General features: G+C 42.3%; 1 protein-coding gene across 1 annotated transcript; it reads left to right on the forward strand.

The window, feature by feature from the left end:
- The first annotated feature begins 8,797 nt into the window (after positions 1-8,797).
- Positions 8,798-10,474, forward strand: LOC140805467 (uncharacterized). Its single transcript, XM_073161737.1, has 2 exons — positions 8,798-9,888; positions 9,946-10,474. The coding sequence occupies exons 1-2, from the start codon at positions 8,798-8,800 to the stop codon at positions 10,472-10,474; spliced, it is 1,620 nt and encodes a 539-aa protein (XP_073017838.1).
- Positions 10,475-19,210: the final 8,736 nt, after the last annotated feature.

Here is a 19,210-nt window from a genome sequence, read left to right on the forward strand (position 1 = left end):
TTCTGCTATATTCGTTCGAAATTTTGATAAGCTCTGTTCGATAAAATCTGAATTCTGTGATACATTGTTACAAATCGATTTGAAATGGAACGATAATTGTAATTAGCCCTCATTAGTGGGTACTAGTGTACCGAAGCACGCGTTGTGTGCTTGTATAATATTTTTATAATTCATTTGATTTATATTTAAATGAGGATAAAAATATAATTATAACAAATAGTGAGAGACTAAATTGTAATTTTGATATATAAATTAAAAAATAAATTAAAAAATAAAAGAATAAAAAAAATGATAATAAAAGAATAAAAAAATGATCTATGTAGGAATTGAACCTTTAACCTATACCCTTAAGAACAAAGACTCTAACAGCTGAACTAAATATAACTTGCATTCAATTTTAACAGTTTATTAATATATATAATTAATAAAACAGACCATGACACCAAAGTTAGTTACTCTAAGTGCCTCATCCTTAATAAAATAGTATAGATAAAACTGTTTTTTGGCCCCCATCAGTGGGTATAACACTGTGTTTTGTCTGGCCCCCATCATTGGGTATAAAACTGTGTTCTGGCCTCACCCCTTAGAGGACTAACATATTGGGGACAATTTGACCATAAAAATGAGATGAGTAACAATGTTGTGTTTATTGCTTCTGAATTGCTCTGAATCGTCTAATAATCTTTGTCTCATATTTGATTTTGGTTCCATTATGATACATCAAAAGTAATAAGTTTTGAAAGTTTGTTAAAGAAATGCTTTAATGATTAAGTTATATATGTATCTTTGGAAATCAATCGACCCCCACTTGCTGAGTGTTTCCAAAACACTCACCCCCTACAATTTTCAAATAAGAATGAAGAACAAAAGAACGAGGAGGAACAAGAGGCATTCTGGGGATGATGATCGAATGACAAGATCAAGAATCAAGTTTTTTACCTTTCCTTTTGTTTAGTTTCCGCAAACTCTTATATAATTTTTGTTCTATTTTCATTGTAACGACAATATTTTATTTATGAAAAAGACTGGTTTATTTGGCTTTTCGATATGAGGATGTCCCCGACGCTTCGGTCCCGGGGCGTGACATTTAAGTTGTATCAAAGCCGCCAGGTTCATAATCCCGCTGGGATTTTGATAGACAAAATTTGACGATGTCAAAATTTTGTCAAAAGCCTAGTGCATTCCTACCTGAAACAAAACTTCCATCCTCTCCATAATCTTCTTCGAGAAATTCGAATTCCATCTCTTCCAATCATTATGTAAAATCCTTCGTATCAAAAATTCCACGACAACTGTGCGCCCATTCAAATTTTGTGCCTTTCTATCCTTTATACTGTTATGATATTTTACCTCTATTTATTCTAGGAAATGGCTGCTCCACGGACTCGTCCTCAAGGTGCCCTTCATATGCGTCAACTCACAATAGATAATCAAGCTAGGGAAGTTGCGACTTTGAAGGCGCAACTTGCTAGAGAGAAACCAGAGAAACATGAACTTATCGAGGTCAAAAACATACTTGAGACGGACGTGCAGCGACTCACTCATCATCTGGACTTGGCTGAGAGCCAACTTCTTCAGATACCTGCTGAATCAGCTCGTATCAAGCGCTTAGCTACACTGAACAAGGACTTGCTGGAGAGAGTGGAGACAGAGAGAGACCGTGATACTCGGGCTCGTCAGCGTCAAGAAGAGTTCAAAAACAAGCAAGAACGATACATCGCAAAGATTTATAGCGCCATGGATAGGCTTCAAGACCAGAATAATTATTTGCATCTGGTGGTAGAGAATATGGAAGAGGAAGCACCGATGGAAGTGGTCAACGATGAGAGCGACAACGACGATGGAGACATGATAAACTAGGCTAAACTAGAATTATGATTGTAATAAAAATATGTTTTGAAAAGCACTAAGTGTAATAACTTAATCATGAAATAAAACTTTATTATTAGCCTTAAATTTTCGCCTTTACATAGCAAAATTTATGAGAATTTTATGAACATGTCGATAATATTATTTTCTTTTAATATTTATAGGAAACAAACATGGATCCTCAAAACATTGTAACCGAACTCCGAAAACAACTCGAGGAAAAGGAATCATAAATTAAAATATTGAATGAAAAAAATGACAAACTTAATAGGGATAATTATAAACTAGACGAAAATAGCGTATGCATGATAAAGTACCTTCATCACCCAGTCTATCCTAAGTGCACACGCAGTCATGCTGGAGCGTGTATGTATGCCTCAGGAAAGTGTTATAAGTGTGGTAGTCCAGACCACCTACTGCAGCAGTGCCCTCAGGGGAGTCTGCCTATCAAAGGCAGAGTCTTTGCCCTCCATGCAGCAGAGACGAACCCAGACACCATGCTCATGACAGGTATCTTAAAGCTTTAAGTTAATATTAGAAATTCAATGTTTTGAGGATTTATGTTTCGGGTTGTGGTTTTGAACCTAGAATTGACGATATGATTTCATGCTCTAATCAGTGTTATTTTGGGGAATTTAGTTTAGGAGAACTCTGGCCTTTGCATGTCTATAAGTTTAGTTCTTGTAACTATTGGGTTCAACTTAGCGTTCCAACCTTTCAGGGAGAATTTTTATAGCGGGTTCAGCTACGAAAGCCTTGATAGACTCAAGGGCTACTCACTCGTTTATTTCGGAGACCTTTGCTAACTTTCTTAAGGTCAAGACCATTGGGCTAGATATAGCCTATTCAGTAGTATTGCCTTCTGGTGAGGAGATGACAGTTATTAATGTGATCCGAGACATAGACCTCGAGATTCATGGCAACCTTGTTTTTGCGGATCTTATTGTATTGTTGATGCAAGAGTTTGATATCATTCTTGGTATGGACTGGCTATTAAGGAACAGAGTGTTGATCGACTTCCAGTGGAGATCTGTTCTAGTCCGACCGCCTGGGATGGAGCAGTTCTTATTCGAGCCAGACATGTACTTTCATTTACCGCGTTTGATATCATGTTTCCAAGCTAGGAAGCTCATGCATAGAGGGTGTCGAGTGTTTTTTGTGACTTTTATATCTGTCCCCGAGGCACCCAGTCAGTCAGCCTCCGATGTTCCTATTGTTAGAGATTTTCTAGAAGTTTTTCCTGAGGACGTCTCTGGTATGCCACCTGAGCGAGAGGTGGAGTTTTCTATTGAGCTTATGCCTGGTACGGCTCCGATCTCAAAAGCACCATACCGATTAGCAACGACAGAGATGGCAGAACTTAAGAAGCAGATTCAGGAACTTCTAGATAAGGAGTTCATTCGCCTGAGTTTTTCTCCATGGGGCGCGCCAGTCTTGTTTGTGAAGAAGAAGGATGCTACAATGAGAATTTGCATTGATTACCGCGAGTTGAACAGGGTTACAATGAAGAACAAATACCCACTTCCGAGGATTGAAGATTTATTTGATCAGTTGTAGGGAGCTTCGGTATTCTCAAAAATTGATCTGCGTTCTGGTTATCACCAGTTGAGGGTGAAAGATGGCGATGTATCCAAGACTGCTTTTAGGACTCATTATGACCACTTCGAGTTCTTTGTGATGCCGTTCGGTTTGACGAATGCGCCAGAGATCTTCATGGATCTCATGAATCGCGTATTTCAGCCGTATGTTGATCCGTTTGTGATAGTATTTATAGACGACATTCTCGTCTACTCAAAGAATCAAGAGGATCACAGCAGACATCTGACCACAGTTGTGCAGACCTTGCAAAAGCATAAGTTATTTGCCAAGTTCAGTAAGTGCGAGTTCTGGTTAGAGAAGGTGGCGTTCTTAGGCCACATTGTTTCCAGCAGTGGTATTGAGGTAGACCCAGCGAAAGTTGCAGCAGTCAGGTGTTGGGTTGTGCCGCAGAATGAATCAGAAATTCGTAGTTTCCTTGGGCTAGCAGGATATTATCGGAAGTTTATTCAGGGATTCTCCTCCATCGCAGTTCCACTCACATCATTGACAAAGAAGAATGTTAAATTCGTGTGGAGCGATGACTGTCAGAAGAGCTTCCATGCTTTGAAGCAGGCTCTTATATCAACGCCACTTTTGGTCATGCCGTCAGGGCCCAGAGACTTTGTTTTGTATACCGATGCTTCGAAGCTCGGTTTAGGCGCAGTGTTGATGCAGCATGGGAAAGTGATCGCATATGCTTCTCGACAGTTGAAAATCCATGAGAAGAACTACCCTACCGATGATCTAGAGTTGGCCGCCGTAGTTTTTGCCTTGAAGATGAGGCATTATTTGTACAGAGAGAAGTGTCAGATCTTTACCGACCATAAGAGCCTCAAGTACTTCTTTACGCAGAAAGAGCTGAATATGCGGCAGAGGCGTTGGTTGGAGTTAGTGAAGGACTATGATTGTGACATTAGCTACCACCCGGGTAATGCTAATGTAGTTGTGGATGCACTGAGCAGGAAAGTCGCAGTGATGGCTCATCTAGCGATTTCGAGACCTCTTCAGTCTGAGATGCAAAGGTTTGATCTAGAGACTTATCCTCGAGGTAGAGTTCCGCGTCTATCTACTTTGACGATTCAGTCTTCCCTTCTAGACCGTATTTGCAGTGGAAAGTCAGTAGATGAACAGTTGGCAAAGTGGAAGCAGAGAGATGAGGCCAAGGGCAGTATCTTGTATACAGTTAGCGACTGTATTGTAAGATACCGAGACAGAATGTGGGTTCCTAACAGCGATTCTATTCGAACAGATATTTTCTCAGAGGCCTATATGTCGCCGTACTCTATTCATCCTGGGAGTACGAAGATGTACAAAGATCTGCAGTTGTTGTATTGGTGGCCTGGTATGAAGAAGGATATCAAACATTTTGTATCTGAGGGTCTGACGTGCCAGCTAGTGAAAGCAGAGCACCAGAGACCAGCAGGCTTGCTCAAGCCTCTTCCTGTTCCCGAGTGAAAGTGGGAGAATGTTTCCATGGACTTCGTGACCAATTTGCCAAAGTCAGTCAGAGTATCAAATGCTATCTGGGTGATTGTTGATCGTCTGACTAAATCAGCGCACTTCTTGCCTATTAAGATCACTTTCACCATGATTCAGTATGCAGAATTTTATATCCGAGAGATAGTCAGACTTCATCGTATTCCCGTTTCTATAGTGCCTGACCGAGATCCTAGATTCAATTCCGCATTTTGGAAGAGTCTGCATTCAGCAGTAGGTACGAAGTTGTTGTTTAGCGCAGCTTTCAACCCTCAGACAGATGGACAGTCTGAGAGAGTTATCCAAATTTTGGAGGATCTTCTCTGTGCTTGTGTCATCGATTTTTCAGGGAGTTAGGAGTTGAATCTGCCATTGGTAGAGTTCACCTATAACAACAGTTTCCAGACGTCTATTGGTATGGCTCCGTATGAAGCACTGTATGGTCGTAAGTGCAGATCTCCTATTCATTGGGATGTAGTAGGGGAGAGATAGAGTTTGGTCCAGAGATTATTCAGTAGGCTGCCAATGTAGTATTCAAAATCCGTGATAGGATGAGGACTACTCAGAGTCGACAGAAGAGCTATGCAGATCAGAGGATGATAGATCTAGAGTTTTCCGTTGGCGACCATGTTTTTGTGAAAGTGGCGCCTATGAAAGGTGTCATGCGGTTCGGAAAGAAAGGAAAGCTCAGTCCGCTATTCATCGGACCATTTGAGATTCTTGACAGGGTTGGGACGCTAGCTTATCTTGTTGCTCTTCCGCCGAATCTGGCAGGATTACACAATGTGTTCCACGTTTCTATGCTGAGGAAGTATATGGCGAACCCTTCGCACGTCTTGAACTTTGAGCCGTAGCAGCTCACTCCGAACATGTCTTATGAAGAGAGACCAGTGCAGATCTTAGACAAACAGGAGAATAAGCTTCAGAACAAGCTGGTTAAGCGAGAGAAAGTCAAATGGCTTAATCATTCAGAGGAGGAAGCTACGTGGGAGTCTGAGCCAGAGATGAGGAGTCGATATTCCGAGTTATTCAGTAAGTTTTAATTTCGAGGACGAAATTTCTTTTAAGGGAGTGAGAGTTGTAGAACCCGTAAATTGGACTACGTATAAGCCATGAATAATTTCTAGTATTTAAATTAAAATGATTTTTATGCATGAAAAATTAAATTCCTTTCTTTAAATTTAATTATTTTTTGCAGTAGTTTAACTGTTACTTTTTCGGTTAAATAAGTGAGGCCGGACTGGAGTTGGAGTTTCGAGATAAAACTTAATAGTAAGAAAACATTCCTAGAATTTATTTAAAATAAATAATGAGTTAATTTAATGTAAAAGGATGTTTAAAGAAAGTTTAAGAATTTAACTAATTAATTTGAGATAAGTAGTAAATAAATTCCTTTGGGTTCACTGATTAATTAAAAAGCCTAAATTAAAATATGCGACCAATTGAGATAAGTTAATCTAGACTTACTTTACTTAAGAAATTATAATTTAACATGATAGTAAATTTACCTTTAAAATTCAAGGCTTTAGCCATTAATGCAAGATAATGTTATTCTTTAATTAATTTATTAATTCACTAAATATTTAATGGGTAGATAAAACTCTAACGAATTAAAATACAAGATTTAAGAAATATTATTTCCTCCCATTTTATCAAACTTTCGGTCCCCTCCTTAATTGATTTAAAAATATTTGGCAACCCTTCACTTGATTCTTTCCTTATCCATTTTTGGGAGATAAATCCCTCACCTCTTAATTCCCCAATAATTATTAATTAAGCAATATTTTCTCCCTCTGCATTTCACCGAAATTCAGAGCATATTCAGAGTAAAAATCGAGAGTGAGGTAGGGAAAAATAAGAGAGAAAAGTCAGAAAAGAAGAACACTCCGTCTCCGCCGCGCCACGTCATCGTTTCGTTTGTTTTTCTTTCAAAACAAACCACGGAATTTGTATATTTTCCCTTGCTCTTCGATCAAGTCATAATATGATTTTTAAAACGTTACATGATCATGATTTATAGCCAGGAACCGAAATTTTTCAGCAACTTGATCAAAGATTTCTGCACAGTTTTTTTTGGGGTTCTACATGCTTCACATTTTTTTTATGTTTTGTGGTTTCAGGTTTGGCTCGATTTCCAGGAGATCAAGGCTGCAACTAGGATCGATATAGGGTGTGTTAGGAAGGTGTTAGTCCAATCGTTTCTGATGTGAATCTGGCCTGGGCATGGCATTCAAAGGACGGCTACGGAAGTTCAAAGAGGCCCTACAAGGATTGATGAGCAAGGAAGTAGGTCTCGTGATGCATGGGAGTGCGTGGGAAAAGCCAAAGGACATTATTCAAGCATTGTTCAAAAGACCCGAGGCTGCACGGACCCGAGCACGGACCTGCACACGGGGTCCGTGCCCAGTACAGTCGAGAAGGCGAATTCCCGAGCCTACACGGACCCTGTTCCGGACCCATACACGGGGTCCGTGCCCGTTGTTTGCTGGAGAATAATTTTGCCCGAGTTTACATGGACCCTCACCCGGAGGCATACACGGGGTCCTGTCCTATTCGTATTGGCGTAGATTTTTACTTAATTTAGAGTTTTAATTAGTTAGGTAACTAGATTTGATATCTTTCTGATTTGGTATCAATATATAGACAAATTTTATCATTGTAGAAAAAACTTTTGTTCATTATTGAGTTTATGAAAATTCCTTTGAGAATTCTCTCAACACAAGCTTAAGTTTCGTTATAACTTTTGCGTTGTATCAAATCAAACTTATCAAAAGATTTATCTTTTGTGGTGTTTGTCGATCGATTTTCACGAGGGTTGCCAAGGGCGGGTTCTTTGGAGGTTCTCTTGAAACGCGATGGTTTCTCTTGTTGATTAATTGTTGCTAGACCGCGTGATCTACAGGCGATTATCACACCTATCCATTACTTGTTTCAAAGATCGGGAAAACACAACCGTTTCTTTATTCCATCGAATCGAGGGCGTGACTCGGATTTTGACTGCGTTTGCTTTTCGGGTTTGAAGAATCGCATCATTTGGTATCAGAGCTTTTGGTTTTTGATTCAGGTAAGAGTATCCATTAAATTCTCCGATTTTCAATACCGATTTTTGTGTAGCGATTTTTACGGGTGATACCCCAAGGATGAGCCCATCCAGATCTGGCCCAAACTCCAGGCCCATATCTAAGGCCCACAGGTGAAGGGCCCATGACAAGCCAGGTGTTCTCCTATAAATACCAGGTTTGAGCGTATAATATAGGATTCACTATATTGTTTTCAGCAGCACCCTTAGCTGCTCCCCCCATATATCCTCAGTCTCTGACTTGAGCGTCGGAGGGGCTACGCCAGGACACCCTCCTGGCCCCCTCCTAACAGTCTTATTTGTGATTTCAGGCCCAGGGTAATTTTGAAGCCCGTGTCTGGATTAGTGACGCTTGCGTGGATCGGACCCTAAATTTCCCGTGAGTATCACTTGGCGCCGTCTGTGGGAAGTTTGAGTTGAGACGTAGAGATGGTAGGCAGGAGAGGAAGCAGAAGAGTTAACTCAGCGTCATCGCATCCTCAGAGGGGACCCGAACCGTCTCATGTTGAGGTGAGGCAGGAACAACCCCATCAGGAGGCGAGAACAGAACAACCTCGTCAAGAGAACAGGGTCGAGCAACCCCGTCCTAATGAAAATGTGGGGAACTTGACCCTAGAGCAGTTGGGTCAATTTATCACTCGGACAGTGGATGAGGCAATGAAGAGGAATCAAGAGTCTATTTTTGCTGAAGAGCAGGCCACTCGCCAGAAGTGAGAGGAAGATGCTGAGGGCCACCAGAGCAGAGTTGAAGAGACACAGCCCCACCAAAGTGGGGAGATTAGTGAGATAGGAGAGATGTGGAAGGAAATACGGATGTTGAGGCAGCAGTTGGGAAGCAGAGAGCCGGCACCCAAGAGAGGAAGTCCTTTTTCACTAGCCATTTTAGAAGAAAGGCTTCCTCCGAATTTCCGACAATCAAACGTTGGAGAATATGATGGAAATTTTGACCCCGAGGAACACTTGGGAAGATTCGAGAATGCGGCTCTGTTGCACCAATACTCGTATGGAGTCAGGTGCAGGGTGTTTTTGGGCACGTTGGTGAGGTCTGCCCAGCAATGGTTTAATACCCTGCAGCCTAACTCGATACAGTCTTTTGAGGATTTTGCTACGGCTTTCTTGAACAGATTCGCCAGTAGTAAGCGACATCAGAAAAATTATTTGAGCTTGTTCGTGATGAAACAGCAAGAGGCCGAGACTTTGCGAGAATTTGTCCAGCGTTTTAACAATGCGGCGTTGGAGATACCAGCGGCTACCCCGGATATCATGATAAGTGCCTTCACACAAGGACTGAGGGGAGGAGAGTTTTTCAAGTCGCTGGTCAAGAAACCTCCGTTGAGCAATGATGATCTGTTGGCTCGAGCTGAGAAATATGTAAACTTGGAAGATGCCCAATGGTACAGAAGGATGGAGAGACGGCCCGGAGGAAGTAGGGTTGAGGGAGCGGAGAAAGGAGGAAGGCAGAGGGGTGCGGGGGAAAGAGAGGAAGACAGAACTAGTAGTAGAAGACAATTCTCATCCCATGTTCCCCTAGATAGGAGTCGGGACGGAGTGATGGAGGTGAGGGAGCCCGCGGGGAGGTGGGAGAAGTTGCGAAGGGTTGGGTGCAGTGCTAGATTGCCTTCACGGGATAGACGAGAAGGATCCTTATTCAGGAGTCGACAAAGGTCTCGCTCGCCCCCTAGGCGTGGTCAAGGCCCTCCATGGATAAATCAGAGGATGGGTGAGCAGAGAGGGGAAGGTCGATGTCAAGATGTCCCTCAGGAGCTCGTGGAACCGAGGAGGGGAATGAATGAGGATAACCACCCTACGAGAGAAATGATTCATATGATCTCGGAGGATGCTACTGATGGAGACTGTGGGCGAGCTCGGAAGGCACATGGGAGAAGGTTGGAGAACTTTTAGATATCTAGGGGTGCAGGCTTACCACAAGACCCCGTCATCAGCTTTGGGCCGGAAGACCTCCGAGGCGTTGTGACTCCACATAACGATGCCTTGGTGGTAACGACCACCATTGCCAATTATGATGTGGCAAAGATATTTGTTGATAATGGAAGCTCCGTGAACGTCTTGTTCAAGAGCATGTTGGATCAGATGAAGGTGGAAGGATTTGAGTTTGAGCCGGTCTCCACCCCGCTGTATGGGTTTGCAGGACACGTCATCCCACCTTTGGGTCAGATTGTGCTTCCCCTATCCTTGGGAACTGATCCTCGGCGGATAACAAAGATGATAGCGTTCACCGTGGTGGATACTTTTTCAGCGTATAATGGAATTCTAGGACGGCCAGCCCTGAAGGATTTCAGAGCCGTAGCTTCCACTTATCATCAGAAGCTTAAGTTTCCTGTGGGAAAAGGAGTTGGAGTCTTGTGCGGGGACCAAAAAGTCGCGTGTCGGTGTTATGAAGGGGTAGTGAGGGGGGAGGGAAAAAGATCACGTGTGGAGCTTAACATGATTGGGAAAGGAAGAAGTGGGTAACTTTGTCCTGTTGAGGTACAAGAGGAGCAGAGATGAAAGTTGGAGAATGCACCGAGAAATGCTCTAAAGAGGCTCGGGAACGCTTACCACCGTAGAGAATATTGATCTTGACTTGAATTTTTCTGTATTTCGTTTCTGAATTTGTCTGATGTTATCAGTTGAAATTTAATAAAGTCAAGTTATTCTATTAAGTTCGTGGATGTTGTTGTGTGTGAGGATGAGAAGAATTTTATTTTCCTGCTAAGGTATCACCTAGCAGAGGAGTTAGAGGATGGAGGTGTTGAATCTTTACTTTCCTGCTAAGGCATCGCCTAGCAGAGGATTTAGAGGGTGGAGGTGTTGAATCTTTACTTTCCTGCTAAGGCATCGCCTAGCAGAGGAGTTAGAGGGCAGGGGTGTTTAATTTTTATTTTCCTGCTAAGGTGTCTCCTAGCAGAGGAGTTAGAGGGTGGAGGTGTTGAATATTTACTTTCCTGCTAAGGCATCACCTAGTAGAGGAGTTAGAGGGCGGGGGTGTTGAATTTTTATTTTCCTGCTAGGGTATCACCTAGCAGAGGAGTTAGAGGGCGGGGGTGTTGAATTTTTATTTTCCTGCTAAGGTATCACCTAGCAGAGGAGTTAGAGGATGGAGGTGTTGAATCTTTACTTTCCTGCTAAGGCATCGCCTAGCAGAGGAGTTAGAGGGCGGGGGTGTTGAATTTTTATTTTCCTGCTAAGGTATCACTAGCAGAGGAGTTAGAGGATGGAGGTGTTGAATCTTTACTTTCCTGCTAAGGTATCGCCTAGTAGAGGAGTTAGAGGGCGGAGATGTTGAATATTTATTTTCCTGCTAAGGTCTCACCTAGCAGAGGAGTTAGAGGATGGAGACGTTGATTCTTTATTTTCCTGCTTAGGTGTAACCTAGCAGAGGAGTTAGAGGGAGGAGGTGTTGAAATCTTTATTTTCCTGCTAAGGTCTCACCTAGCAGAGGAGTTAGAGGGTGGAGACGTTGATTCTTTATTTTCCTGCTTAGGTGTAACCTAGCAGAGGAGTTAGAGGGTGGAGGTGTTGAAATCTTTATTTTCCTGCTAAGGTCTCGCCTAGCAGAGGAGTTAGAGGGTGGATGTGTTGATTTTATTTTCCTGCTAAGGCATCGCCTAGCAGAGGAGTTAGAGGGTGGGCGCGCTGAATTTTATTTTCCTGCTAAGGCATCGCCTAGCAGAGGAGTTAGAGGGTGGGCGCGTTGAATTTTATCTTATTGCTATGGCGTCACCTAGCAGAGGAGTTAGAGGATGGAGAGATTGAGTTTTTATTTTCCTGCTAAGACCCGGCTTAGAAGAGGAGTTAGAGGGTGGAGGTGGTGAATTGTTATTTTCCTGCTATGGCGTCGCCTAGCAGAGGAGCAGAGTGGAGGAGGAGAATTAAATTTTCCTGCTAAGGCATCGCCTAGCAGAGGAACAGAGTTTGAGAGAAAAAAAGAAAAGTTTGGTTAGTCGATAACGAAAGTTGTTGGGGGAGCAGAGTTTACGGGGATCGAGCGCTCGGGCGAGCGTGGCGCTTGTGTGAGCAAGGACAGTGATGGGCGAGGGTGTGCTGAGCTAGGAAGTGTAGGCGAGGCTGCTATGGGGAGGGGAGGCGAGCATGTTGAGGCGAGGGAGAGGGCTTGGGCGAAGGGGCGAAGCGGAGTAAGGCGAGCACTCAGCAAGAGAGAGGGCGGGGCGAGAGCAAGGGCAGTGATGGCGAGGGTGTGCTGAGCTGGGAAGGGTAGGCGAGGCTGCTATGGGGAGGGGAGGCGAGCATGTTGAGGCGAGGGAGAGGGCTTGGGCGAAGGGGCGAAGCGAAGTAAGGCGAGCACTTGGCAAAAGAGAGGGCGGGGCGAGAGCAAGGGCAGTGATGGGCGAGAGTGTGCTGGGCCAAGGTGCGTTGCGGATGGAGCGAAGGGCGAGAAGGCGCAAGCTGGGAAGGGTAGGCGAGGGTGTTAGGCGTGGTGCTAGCAAGGGAGAGGTGTTGGGGAGAAGCAAAACAAATTTTGAGGAGGAAATGAGAATGAAGTGAGAGAGGATTAACTTGTGGAGACTACTAAACATCCGGGGAAAAATACCCAACTCGCACCCGGTAACCCGAGGACAACACAATTAATCGAACTTCGAACCTACGATTCAGTTCGACTCGGGAGGGGTAGACTGGTGATACCCCAAGGATGAGCCCATCCAGATCTGGCCCAAACTCCAGGCCCTTATCTAAGGCCCACAGGTGAAGGGTCCATGACAAGCCCAGGTGTTCTCCTATAAATTTCAGGTTTTAGTGTATAATATAGGATTCACTATATTGTTTTCAGCAGCACCCTTAACTGCTCCCCCCATATATCCTCAGTCTCTGACTTGAGCGTCGGAGGGGCTACGCCAGAACACCCTCCTAGCCCCCTCCTAACGGTCTTATTTGTGATTTCAGGCCCAGGGTAATTTTGAAGCCCGTGTCTGGATTAGTGACGCTTGCGTGGATCGGACCCTAAATTTCCCGTGAGTATCAACAGATTTGTTGAAAAAAAAAAAATTCGTGGTACTGTTCATTGCCGGCACTATTCATCCGACGGTTACTATTCAAAGCGGCGGAAAAACTGTTCATGCCGGAAGCACTATTCATTGCCGATTTCACTGTTCATCGCCGGATCACTGTTCATCGACGATTCTTACTGTTCATTTGCCTGAGTTACTATTCAGCCGGATTTGTTCACGATCCGGAGTTACTGTTCAATCCGGATTTACTGTTCAAGTACTGTTCAATTGCCGGAAACTACTGTTCACCCAAAAAAAAAATTTAATTGAATCGGGTGTTTCTTGGAATTTTAGCGCTTATATTTCAGCGTTAAGTTTATCCTTATCGTTTAGTCGCATTTTAGTCAATTTTCGAAGTTTCTTGTTCTTGTGTGGTCTAAGTGAGTCGAATTTCAAGCGTCACAGGATTGAACTCATAAGTTTGATACGTGGAAGCCACGAGACTTAAACGCCTCCTTGAGAATCCTCACTTGAGTGAAAATATTTGAGTGATTTGTGAATTTTCATTGGAGTGATTTGTGAGGTTTTGTGGTGAGGGAAAAAGACGAGTGCGAGTGAATTTTCATTGGAGTGACTAGTGAGAATTTGTGGTGAGGAAACTTTAATCTTTTATTGTTTTATACTAACCTTTTCTTGCAGGTATAATGGTTGACAATCGTCAATTTAAAACGATGTTGAAGGGGTTTGATAAAATGTGGGAGAAGGAGCTTAAGCCTTTACATGAAAGGTTGGATAGGCTTGAGGGTATTGCTAATGAGAAGAGGCGAGGTAGTGGATTTGGAGGAAATAGGCTGTTGCACGTGGATCGTTATGATGATAGGAGATTTGATGAGGATAAGGGGTATAGAAGCCGAGAAGGGTATAGACTGAGTGGCACGAAGATGACCATTCCATTTTTCAATGGAGAAACCGATCCAAAGGCGTACCTTGAGTGGGAAGAGAGAATGGAGTGTGTATTTGAGAGCCGGGATGATTATACTGAAGCAATGATGGTAAGACGAGCTTGCAGTGAGTTTACCGACTATGCTACGACTTGGTGGGATAAGTTAGTATTGCGTAGGAGACGATGTGGGGATGACCCTATAGTTACTTGGGATGAGATGAAAATGGTGATGAGGAAGCAATTTGCTCCAACACACTTTAATATGAGCGGTGGTAGGAGAGATGAGCATGGTTGTATGATGATTCATGGGCATCCACTTGGCGGGCGAGCTTGGAAGAGAAAGGCAGTGGTAGGCCAAAGAAGAAGGTCATGACTAGACCGAAGTTTGTCTCGAAACATGGGTATCAAGGCACATCTAAAATTTCAAAATTTAGTACTTATGATATTCAATATATTTGGTGTCTAGAGTTTGGACATTATATTACCCAATGTCCGCGTGAGGAGGTGGCCGTAGTAAAATCGCCAGTTGAACTTAAATCTCAAATGGAGGTTGATGTTGTGGGTGAGCTTGAATCTCAAGTGGAGAATGAGGGTGTAGTTAGTAGAGTTGATGATGATGGTACTTCACTAGTTGATGATACGGGTACTGTTGAACAACACATTGTGGAAAGTGAATCATTGAGTAGTGAAGAAGTTTTTAAGTTGTCTACTATGGAGGAGGAGAGTAGGCAAGAGGAAGATATGTTGCATACATGTTTGGAAGATCTTGTGCTTCTCTTGTCCAATTGAATCCTAAAGGAGTCCTTGAGGTTCAATTAACACTTCAGGAATTGAGCGAAAAGAAAATTAAAATGGCCGAAAGAATGAGTGATCAAAAGAGTGAGATGACCATAGAAAAGAAAAAAGAGAGAAAAGATGAAAATGCAAAAGAGGCCAAAGAAAAAGAAAAAAAAAATGAATTAAAGGCCCAAGAGAGTGAAAAGAGTGAGGTTGAGAGTTGTTTATTATTGCATAAACCATTACATGTACCTTTGTACAAAGTGGTTTATTCTCATTATGATGATATAGCCGGTTCGACCCCGAGCATTGTTACTTCTTCTTTGCAGGATTACGGTAATGCCATGATGGGGAGGCTAGCAAGTGTTGATGGTGTGAGGATACAATGGGATGAACATATGGATTCAAGAGCCATAGCGACGAGGTAAGGTTAGTTGTCAACACAACACCTAGGAGGTATGATTTTCTTCCTTACCTTAATTCATTGTTGTTTTGTTTTCAAGAATTATGGGAACAAGTTGAGAATATGATGTTTAGGAGATGTGAGTGTGATTTAATCTTGTTAGCTAAGTGTCATATTATTGAGAATGAATATGTATTTCATGAATTAGATTCGAATGTTATTGATTTTGAGTGTTCAAAAATTGTCCAATTGACACTTTGTCATGGCAATGACCTATGTGCATCAGAATTAAATTCATGTGGTGAGTTAAATGAATATAATAATTTCTTTGTTCATGATGAATATAATTTTAAGGAGATTAAGTTGTTCATGTTATGCTCATTTTATGAGTTACCCGCTAGTGATGCATATTGTTGTGATTTCATCATTGATAAAATGCATGATTATATATGTTGGTTGCATATGAAGAGGTATGTTGAGTGGGATTGTGAAACATGCATTGCATATAAGAGATTGACATTTGGGATAGACTCTTATGTCATGCATGAACTATGTCTTATTCCTAGTGAGCTATGGTCGTACACTTGTATGGATTTCATTTTTGTGTTGACTAGGTCTAAGAAGGGGAGGAATTTAATTTTTGTGATACTTAATGGTATTTTATCATTTGGTGTCATTTATTATTTGGTATATATTGATGTTGATGAGTTGATAGTGAATGTTGCCATGGAGTTAGGGATCAAGGCGTTGATGGCGCGTGTGAGCGGTGGCATCTACAACCTAGTGCTGAAAGGTAAGCATGTTGATAATTTATTTATTTTTATTACTAACTTGCTTCGTTTTTGGGCAGGGGGCAAGATTTGAGGACAAATCTTTTTGAAGAAGGGGAGTATGATGTGAATCTGGCCGGGCATGGCGTTCAAAGGATGGCTAAGGAAGTTCAAAGAGGCCCTACAAGGATTGATGAGCAAGGAAGTAGGTCTCGTGATGCATGGGAGTGCGTGGGAAAAGCCAAAGGACATTATTCAAGCATTGTTCAAAAGACCCGAGGCTGCACGGACCCGAGCACGGACCTGCACACGGGGTCCGTGCCCAGTACAGTCGAGAAGGCGAATTCCCGAGCCTACACGGACCCTGCTCCGGACCCATACACGGGGTCCGTGCCCGTTGTTTGCTGGAGAATAATTTTGCCCGAGTATACACGGACCCTCACCCGGAGGCATACACGGGGTCCGTGTCCTATTCGTATTGGCGTAGATTTTTACTTAATTTAGAGTTTTAATTAGTTAGGTAACTAGATTTGATATCTTTCTGATTTGGTATCAATATATAGACAAATTTTATCATTGTAGAAAAAACTTTTGTTCATTATTGAGTTTATGAAAATTCCTTTGAGAATTCTCTCAATACAAGCTTAAGTTTCGTTATAACTTTTGCGTTGTATCAAATCAAACTTATCAAAAGATTTATCTTTTGTGGCGTTTGTCGATCGATTTTCACGAGGGTTGCCAAGGGCGGGTTCTTTGGAGGTTCTCTTGAAACGCGATTGTTTCTCTTGTTGATTAATTGTTGCTAGACCGCGTGATCTAGAGGCGATTATCACACCTATCCATTACTTGTTTCAAAGATCGGGAAAACACAACCGTTTCTTTATTCCATCGAATCGAGGGCGTGACTCAGATTTTGACCGCGTTTGCTTTTCGGTTTTGAAGAATCGCATCAGTTTCAGTCCCTTCCCCCTCCAACAACACGAAATGATAGCAACCTCCCCCTTAGTGCAGTTTGAAACTCGATTGTCCTGGTTTTGCTGTCAAGAAGGAAAGTTCTGATCTTGGCTGCCCTAGGAGCTGTAGCCATGGTTAGAATCTCTCCTTCGCTTGTCTAAGACGTGACCAAGTCGGCCTTTCAAGGCTTGGTCCATGGCTTCATCGGTTTTAAAAATAAAACAAGACAAGCACTCCCCCCCCCCCCTTCCACCCCTCTTATTTTCATGCATGTGTATTTTCGGCTTTGGGGTTTGGTGTGGATCTTGATTGGCTTCTGGCCCTTAGCCATAGTTCACACCATACCTCATGATGTCTAGATCATGCCATGGTCAATCAAATGTCCACTAGAATGATCCATGACAGCAAAACAAATCGTAACACCCCGCACGCACAAATTTGGCCCTCGTGTGGAAGCATGGCAACTTTTCTGGTGTTGCTTGGATTGTGGCTGGCCTAGGGCCCTTAGCCATTGTTCAAGCCACACCTTAGGATGTTGGTAAGAGGCACTGGTCAGTTGTTCAAGTCCCAATGGCCATTAGCCTCGCAAACGACGCATGCAAGTGCAAGCGCGGCTGCTGTATTTTTTTGACAGCAAGTTGTGCTTCGGTTCAGAGGCTCGTTTGAGTTATTGGTTGGCTTTTAGCCTATGGCCTTGGACTAGACAGTGCCTCATTGATTTAGGAAGTCATATTTTTGGCCGTTTGTGATTCGGTTAAGTTTAGATGCCGTACGAGAAATTACGGTGCAATGTGCCAAAATGACTCTCGAAAGAGCGTTTCATGTTTTTGGCCTCAATTCCACAAATTTCGAGTACTGTAATGTTAGGAGCATTATTTCATCATTTTAGGTGTATTTTAATCATGACTAACTGATGGTTCGGTGTTGGTTCGGGTTGGCACGAAGTCATGATTAAATACTAAGTCGATGGACGTAATTGTCTCGTTTTTGGGCTCAATTACGAACCGTTTGTCAAGTAAGATTGATTGCAATTGTCTCATGTTAGATTTAGGTCGCAGCAAGCCTGAGAACGACCCAACCCATTTGGTAAATTAATACAGGATATTTAATGATGTTATTTAATTATATTACGTACATAAAAATATAAAATGTTCATTTTTGAGATATATGCGATATTGCTTGTGGCCACTTCACGTTCATGGGATTGCAGCTTATCATGGGATTATTACTTCATCCGGTGGTCACTGACCGGTTCAGTTCATGTTCATGTATTGGTAGATCTCTACCGCCCAGTGTAATGTGGTTTAGTTTGATCAGACGATTCATTTCACGTTATGGGCCACTTGCGTAAAACATATTCTCAACAGAAAATTATTATATGCTATTTAATGAGAGGGCTCTATCGAGCAACATTTCACTTATGATTTTCAGTTCAGTTATGCACGTATTTATAATTACTCATGACACGATTTTCACGTTACACTTTACGATATGATATCTTTCTATGGCATGAAATTTTATGATATATTTACTTGTTATCTATGATATATGCATGCTGAGTCTTTAGACTCACTAGACTTTATTGTTGTATGTTTTGATAAGGTCGGGACCGAGGGCGGGGACCAGTGAGCCATCTTGGGTCGGCAGTAGTAGGAACCCGAGGACCTCATTTTCAGCACTTTATTTCAAACTCATATTTTATTTTGTTGAATTATTTTAAGTTGTTACTTTGAAACAAACATTTACTTCCGCTGCTATTTCGACATTTAAAACTTTTATTCCGTTGTTACATTAAACCTTAAAACTTTTATTCAGTTTATTTTATGAATGAGGCAAGTTATTTACCTTTAAAAAGAAAAATTTAAACTTTTCCGCAATTTTTCAAATACGAATTTCGGGCCTCTACAGCAACCTTTCTGCTCAAGGCATCTGCCACAACATTAGCTTTCCGAGGATGGTAGCTAATTTGACAAATCGTAGTTTTCACTAACTCTAACCACCATCTTTGTCTCATATTCAATTCTTTCTGCGTGAAGAAACATTTGAGACACTTATGATCAGTAAATATTTGGCATTTCTTGCCCTACAAATATTGTCTCCATATCTTGAACGCAAAGACAACGGCAGCTAACTCAAGATCATGAGTTGGATAATTGTTCTCATGCACTTTCAACTGTCTGGAGGCATCAGCTATAACCAGATCATGCTGCATCAAAACTGCGCCTAACCTGAGCTTAGAAGCATCAGTGACAACACAAAATCGCCTTGCCCTGATGGCATGGCTAAAACTGGAGATGTAATAAGATCTTGCTTCAAAGTATCAAAGCTCTTCTGGAACTCTTCACTCCATATGAATTTAGAATTCTTCTTAGTAAATGAAGTGAGTGGCACTACTATCGAACAAAATCCCTGAAT

Source organism: Primulina eburnea, chromosome 11 (assembly GCF_022965805.1).
Source record: "Primulina eburnea isolate SZY01 chromosome 11, ASM2296580v1, whole genome shotgun sequence".
Classification (NCBI taxonomy): Eukaryota; Viridiplantae; Streptophyta; class Magnoliopsida; order Lamiales; family Gesneriaceae; genus Primulina; species Primulina eburnea.

Excerpts from the sequence above, each read along its gene's own strand:
- LOC140805467 (XM_073161737.1), top strand. The coding sequence starts at position 8,798 with ATGTGGAAGGAAATACGGATGTTGAGGCAGCAGTTGGGAAGCAGAGAG. Across the intron at positions 9,889-9,945 it reads CGGAAGGCACATGGGAGAAG|CTTTGGGCCGGAAGACCTCC; the intron begins GTTGGAGAACTT and ends CCCCGTCATCAG.